The 6,960-nt window shown below is 35.2% G+C and overlaps 1 protein-coding gene across 2 annotated transcripts in view; it reads left to right on the top strand.

The window, feature by feature from the left end:
* The window catches only part of NIPBL (NIPBL, cohesin loading factor), a 261,926-nt gene that overhangs the window by 140,730 nt on the left and 114,236 nt on the right, over positions 1–6,960 (top strand). For both annotated transcript variants that reach the window (XM_027863621.1, XM_027863622.1), the window contains exons 3-5: positions 1,923–2,088; positions 4,961–5,088; positions 6,850–6,949. In XM_027863621.1, the coding sequence (XP_027719422.1) occupies positions 1,923–2,088; positions 4,961–5,088; positions 6,850–6,949 (394 nt within the window). The remainder of the gene's footprint in view (positions 1–1,922; positions 2,089–4,960; positions 5,089–6,849; positions 6,950–6,960) is intronic.

Below are 6,960 nucleotides of genomic sequence, written 5' to 3'. Positions count from 1 at the left end.
TCATAGCACCAAAGAAATTTCATCATTGACCACCACTACTCTCCCCTGTCTTCCTCCCCCCCAAAAAAAAATGGAAAGAGAAGGAAATATGTTTCAGTCTTCACTCAAAGTCCATCTGGAAGTAGATACTATGTTTCATCTTTGAGGCCTTTGGAAGTGTGGTTGTTCATTGTATTGATCAGTTACTAAGTCTTTCACAACTGATTTTCTTTACAATATTGCTGATACTGTGTAAATTATTCCCTTGACTCTGCTTACTTCACTTTGCAATGTTTCATACAAGTCTTCCCAAGTTTTTTTGAAACCATCCCCTTCATAATTTCTTACATCACAATAATATTCCATCGAATTCATAGACCATAACTTTTTCAGCCATTCCACATTTAATGGGGAGTTTATAATTCTTTGCCAAATATTTTTGCTATAAATATTTTTGTACATCTGGATTCTTTTCCTCTTTCTCTGATCTCTTTGGGGTATAGAGATGTAGCACTTTTGCCACTTATTTTAGTATAGAGATGTAGTAGCACTTTTGCCACTTATTTAATGCTTTGGAACAGCTAGAAAGTGCAACAAGAAAAGAAAAAGACAAAAGAAATAACATTGGAAATGCGAAGTCAGAATATTTTTTGCAAAGAGCATGGATTAAACCTACAAAACCCATCTACCTAATTGAAACTTAATTGAGGCATTAAATGAGTTCATCAGAGTTGTAGTGCACAAAGTTTTCATATAAATCATTAGCCTTCTTAAATACAAGCAATAGAGACCAAGAAAATATCACAAAAAAAAAACAACCAATTTACATTAAGAACCTATAAAATATTTGGGAATTAACTTCCACATATTCTTGAGAAATATGAGCAACTGGTAGAGTTATGTTAGTAGAATTGTGAACTGATGTAATGAGGTGGGGAATATATAAGATCTGGTAGTACTCCTCAAAAAAATAACCCTTTCCATTGACTTATTATTTCCCTTATTCAGGATATTCTGAGTGTGCTATAAAAAAGGCAGAGGAAAGGAGAAAACTATATGCTGAAGAATATCTGTAGCAGCATTAACAATTTAAATGTCTAATAAGTGAATAGTTTGTTTTTTTAAGTTGTGGTACATTGATATATTGGAGTATCAGTGCAATTAAGTTTGATATTTATAGAAGGATCTAAATAAGACTGGAAAGACTTTTGTGAAATAATGTAAAGTGGAAGAAAAAGTGGAACCAGAGAAACAGGCCACACACTCTTAGACTATATAAAACTGAAAGTGAACAGAAATGAATGTAGTGGGGGAGGGGGAAGCGAAGATGTTGGAGACTCAGAGTAACTGCAAAGTTATTGTGGAATTTTTTATGTGTTGAATTTCATTTATTTAAATATACATACTTATACAGCAAGTTTGATTGACTTTATTGATGTTTTATAGTAAAGTTATCACTTTATCAAATACTCAAATTGGTCTATGATCTTACTAGTGTCGGTGCTTTCTCCAGTTTTGCAGATCCCAGTCCATCCACCTGTGACTCTTGTTCATGCTCTTCCTCATTTTAGTCATGGCTCCACCCTGTGTGTTAGGGGCCTTCCTTGATTTTTTCTAACAATGCAGGAGTACCAGTGGAGCATTTTGTCTCTTACTTTTGCCACATGATTAGCCTGTCTTTTCACTCATGTCTTTGATGACATCTTGTACCTTGCTTCTCTTCAATAATTCTTTCTTAGTGTTTTACAGCTTGCCCACCTCTCTTGGTCTCCCATCTACCGCTCATATCCTTGGGCAATTCTCAATTTAAATTCTTAGGAGACTATAATGTAATCATTTTTTTTTTCCCAAAACAAATTGTCATGTTCCCTTAAGAAAAAAAAATGTATGTAGTATTTTTTATGTTGGATAAATTTCTGATATTTAATTTTTATCCCAAATAGTCTTGAATCAGTTGCCTCTTCCATCTCCTTTACCTGCTACAACTACAAAGAGCCTTCTATTTAATGGACGAATAGCAGAAGAGGTAAACTGCCTTTTGGCCTGTAGGGATGAAAATTTGGTTTCACAGCTTGTTCACACTCTCAACCAGGTGTCAACAGATCACATGTAAGTACTATCTACCTTTCTACCTAAAAGTAAATAAAGTTCAGATTTTTTTTTTACTAATACAATTTATATTGACCATTTTTTTTTCTTTCTTTGACTTCAGTCCTTAAAATATAGTCATTGCGGGGGGGCTTATCATGTAAGTAGCAAAGTTGATGACCACAATGCAATAGGAAGAGAGTGAAGTTGAATTAGGTGCAATTATTTTGATAGAGATTTTGATGCCATTTGATTTTTACAATTCTACTTGAATCAATCTTAACTCCTCTACCTGTCCAGAGTCCTTCATGAGTATTACTTTCTCTTTTATAGTGATGCTGAAGGTACTGAGGATACTAATGTAGTGTTTAGGCTATATTATTAGCTTTGAAGAGGTAGGGGTAAGAGGGTTGTTTTCATGTTTGAAATTAGATGGGTTGAAATACCAGAAGGAACTCAGCAAGCTAGTTCCATGAACAGCTTACACAAAGTGAAGCAATCCCAAATATTTGGGATCATAGATTTAGAGTTGTACAGCTCTTGGAGATCATTTAATCTCGTCTCCTCATTATACGGAGAAGGAAACAAAGTCCTTGGGAGAGAAATGATATTGTGATACAGTCACACAGATAGTAAGTAGCAGAGCTGGTAATTGAACCCAAATCTTTTGATTCCAAGTGTAGTGGTTTTACACACACACACACATACGTGCATGCACACGCACGCACTATGTCACTTTCATATATCAGACTCTGAACTGATTTTGCAGAGACTGACTTTAAAAAACGATACTCTCTTTCTAAAAATATGTTAATTTCAATGTAATGCATTTTGAGGTCCTTTCATATTCTCAGAAATTGTTACAAACCAAATTATTATTTATAGGTGTTCCTGCCTTTAGATACAAATCATTCCTGGAGAAAACATAATAAGGTGGATCACTCTAAGGCTAAATACTGTCTATGTAACTACTATTTTTGTGGATATTAGGAACTATTAAATAGCAGTGAAGCTATTCCACTGATTTAGTACTGCTGACTGAAATAGTTCATTTCTGTAACCACCTAAAGCACTCTTTCTGCCTCCCTTCTCTTTCCTCTCCAGTCTACAAGTAAATGTCAGGGTTGTCTCTTTTGCCTACTAAATAAAATCTGTTTTGTTATTCTAGCATTATCCTATTGTCCTAGCCTTTAGAGCCCTTCACAATCTGACTTTAGCCCACCTGTCCAACTTTATTTAACACAACACCCTTCATTTGCTCTATGTTCTGTCTTTGGTTCTGTGCCCTGCTCTAACTCTACCTTCAAGGCCTAATTTAGGTCCTGCTTCTTCCTTGAAGTCTTTTCAGTTCACCTCAATTAAAAGTGGTTACTTCTTCAAATTTCTCATATCACTCTTCAGCCTCTACTTTGTACTTCCAATGAAAGCATCGTGGATTTAGAGCTGGGAGAGACCTTAAGAAATAATCTAGTCTGATCCTCATTTTATGGTTCAGGAAACTGAGGCCCAGAAAGTAACTTTCCAAAGTTCAAGTTAATAAGTGTTTATTAAGGGTTTGCTGTGGGCCAGGCCGCTTACTAAGCTCTGCGAATACACATATGGGCACAAAGAAAATCAGTCCCTTCCCTCCAGAAGCTTAATGGGAGAGGACAACTCAGAAAAGGAAACTGAAAAGCAGGAGGTTTCAGCAAGAGGTACTTGGTACTTTGGATAATGTCCAAAGATTCAGGAAAGGATACCAGAGAGGAATGAAGACATGGCCCAGGCAATTTGTTTAAAATGGAGGATCTGATAGGAAGGGACTATGGTGCATACTCTGATTTGCACATTGAGAAGACTGCTGTGGCAGTTGAAAAACATCCATGTGTCATCATGGAGCCCAGAAAAGAAGGAAGTCCACACAGGGAGAAGATGGGAGAGTCATCATTTAAATTCACCTCCTGTGACTTTAAATCCAGCCCTCTTTCTATTGCATCCATGCTACCTTGAATGCTTGTTTATTTAGGCTCTTGTTTCATTTTTCCTTCTTTTCCTCCTCTCCCTCAGGTCCTCCAATGGTTACCTCTTTGAGGATGTTGGATTGTTTATTATTTCTATCCCTGTTTTATAGATGGGGAAACTGTAGCTTAAAGAGCTTCAGTAACTCCTACAGTGTCAACAAGGCTACCCAATAGTGGAGCCAGAACAATAAAGCCAGTTCTTCTTACTCCAAGTATGATGCTTTTTCCATTCCATCATGGTGCCATCTAAGTGGTGTTAATGAATAGAACTCAGGTCTTGCAATGAGGAAGACTTGAGTTCAAATCCCACCCCAGTCACTTACTAGTCGTGTGACCCTAGACAAATCACTCAATCTCTTTCAGCCTCAATTTCCTCATTTGTAAAATGGCGCTTATCTCACAGGTTGATCAATACAAGGTACTTAAGCTAATAAATATGTTAACTGTAATCGATATCACTCTCATTGAAACCTAAGGAGTAAAAAGTGCAATCCAGAGCCAGATAATAATTTTTGAATTGTTTTCCTTTCTATATCTTTCATCGGGATTAATAACTGAGAGCTGATGTCATTTATCTCCTACTTTATATTTTTAAAAATACAAAGTTATTTAGATAACTCTAACTCCAAAGAATAATATTAACCCATTTCATCCTTAGGAAATCATTTTGCATTCTTGATTATTATCTTTACTTCACTCAGGGATCTCTATTCCCAGAGTCCATACTTTATGAAACATCTATATATGCGTAATATCTATTACTATGAGTACTCTTGGTTTTTGCATTTCATCTTCTTCCAAGTTTTATTGGCTAATACAGAGTAATGGAATTTTTATAACTTAGGACATTTTTATATGCTTATTTATCTTCTGTTTTATTTCTTTAATGCTAGAGAGTTGAAAGATAATCTTGGTAGTGATGATCCAGAAGGAGACATACCAGTCTTGCTGCAGTCTGTCCTGGCAAGGAATCCTAATGTTTTCAGGGAGAAAAGCATGCAGAACAGATACGTACAGAGTGGTGAGAATATTTTCCTATCAGTTAACATTTTAAAATAAATTTTTCTTCATAGTTCAAATACCAGAATGTATATTACCTGTAATAAATTTGTCTCTTTTTATGACTAAGATGGCATATAGTTTGGTGTTTACCTAGTTAGACTGTGATAATACCTTAAACTGGACCATGTATGTAGTAGAAGCTGCGTAAATGTTAGTCATTAATAACATCTTTTTAGATTTGTGTGGTGCTAGGATTCCATGGAAGTCAGGTAAAGCTAAGAGAATATCATTGGATTTTTAAAGTCTTTAGAGAATTTTGTACTTTGAGACAACTATAGACTTTAGGATTTCATTCACCCTTTTCATCCTGTGTTCCTATTCTAAAAGTTCCATTTTGTTGTTTCAATTTTTAAAATAGAAAATACTTGGACTCAGGAGGACCTGAGTTCAAATCTGGCCTCAGACACTTGACACTTACTAGCTGTGTGACCCTGGGCAAGTCACTTTAATCCCAGTTGCCTCGGGAAAAAAAATTAGAAAATATTTTACACTCTTTTCCATAGATCCATACTGCATCTGTCCTGTATAAAACAACTAAGGTATAAAATCCACAATCACTTATGTTTGGGAGAGAATATCGATTTAGAAAAAGTATGTTGCTATCATTAGGCCTAGGAATGGTTTAGAAGAGTTAAAAGCAGGAAATTAAATTTAGGGAGAAATTGTGGGGAGAGGAGTGAGCGAAAATTAGTTTTAAAGTAGATCATAAGCTCTTTATAGTTTTTAATAAACAAGTTTCATTTTGGTCCTTAAAGTTACCAGAAACTGAACTTTGCTTCATTCCATATGAATAGTTGACACTTGTGTGACATTTCAAGATTTAGAAAGCATTTTACTTATGTTGTTTCATTTTGATTCCCACAAGAATCCTTTGATGTACATCTTACAAGGGTTGTTAACGTCATCTTACAGATGAGGAAACTGAGGCTGAGAGAGGTTAAGCATCTTGTCTAAAGTCACACAGCTGGTGTATGATGTGATATTTATTTAAACCCATGTCTTCTTGACTCCAAATCAAATACTCTTAGCTGCTATACCATCCAGCTTCTCTGTAACAAAATGTCGTATATGTAACAGTTGAAAGAGCTTACAATATATATAGTCCACAGAGGTCAAGGATTAGGGAAGGATTTAATAACTGTTTTCAGATATCTGTTAAGTGAAAGAGGGATATACTTATTTTGTATTGCTCTAGAAAGAAGAACAAGGATAGCTATTAAATGGAAATTACAGGCAGGCAGCATAATTTCTGAGGAGAACCATCCAGTGTTGCAATGTACTGTCTGTCTTACAAAGTAAGGAGCTCCTCATCACTAAAAGTATTCAAGCAAAGACTACAAGACCATCTGTCAAGCATGATGTAGAAAGAAATTGCTGCATTGCCTCAAAGGTTGGACCAAATATCTGCTAAGGTCCTTCCTAAATCTGTGGTTATGTGAAATGTAGTATTCTAGTTTTATAAAGTCTCCAGTTTTGTTCCTGCAATTACATAATGGAAGATTTTATATGAACTTTTATGTGAAGCTTACAAGTCATTTTTATAACTGCCTTGTAATGCCAGTTAAAATGAAAAGATTAGCAAAAAGGAAGACATCATGTTTTGAAAATAAGAACTTTTGAATATTTGTGAAAAGAAAATACACTTGAGTTTGAATGGTTAAAAGATAGTGTTATCATTACAGGAAATTAATACAATAATATTTTTGTATGTGTTGTATAGGAATGATGATGTCCCAGTATAAACTTTCTCAAAATTCCATGCACAGTAGTCCTGCATCTTCCAATTATCAACAAACCACTATCTCACATAGCCCTTCCAGGTAATATGTAT

Source organism: Vombatus ursinus, unplaced genomic scaffold, assembly GCF_900497805.2.
Source record: "Vombatus ursinus unplaced genomic scaffold, bare-nosed wombat genome assembly UNPS02014772.1, whole genome shotgun sequence".
NCBI classification, from domain to species: Eukaryota; Metazoa; Chordata; class Mammalia; order Diprotodontia; family Vombatidae; genus Vombatus; species Vombatus ursinus.
The sequence above is the reverse complement of the archived record's forward strand: the minus strand, read 5'-3'. Positions and strand labels throughout refer to the sequence as shown.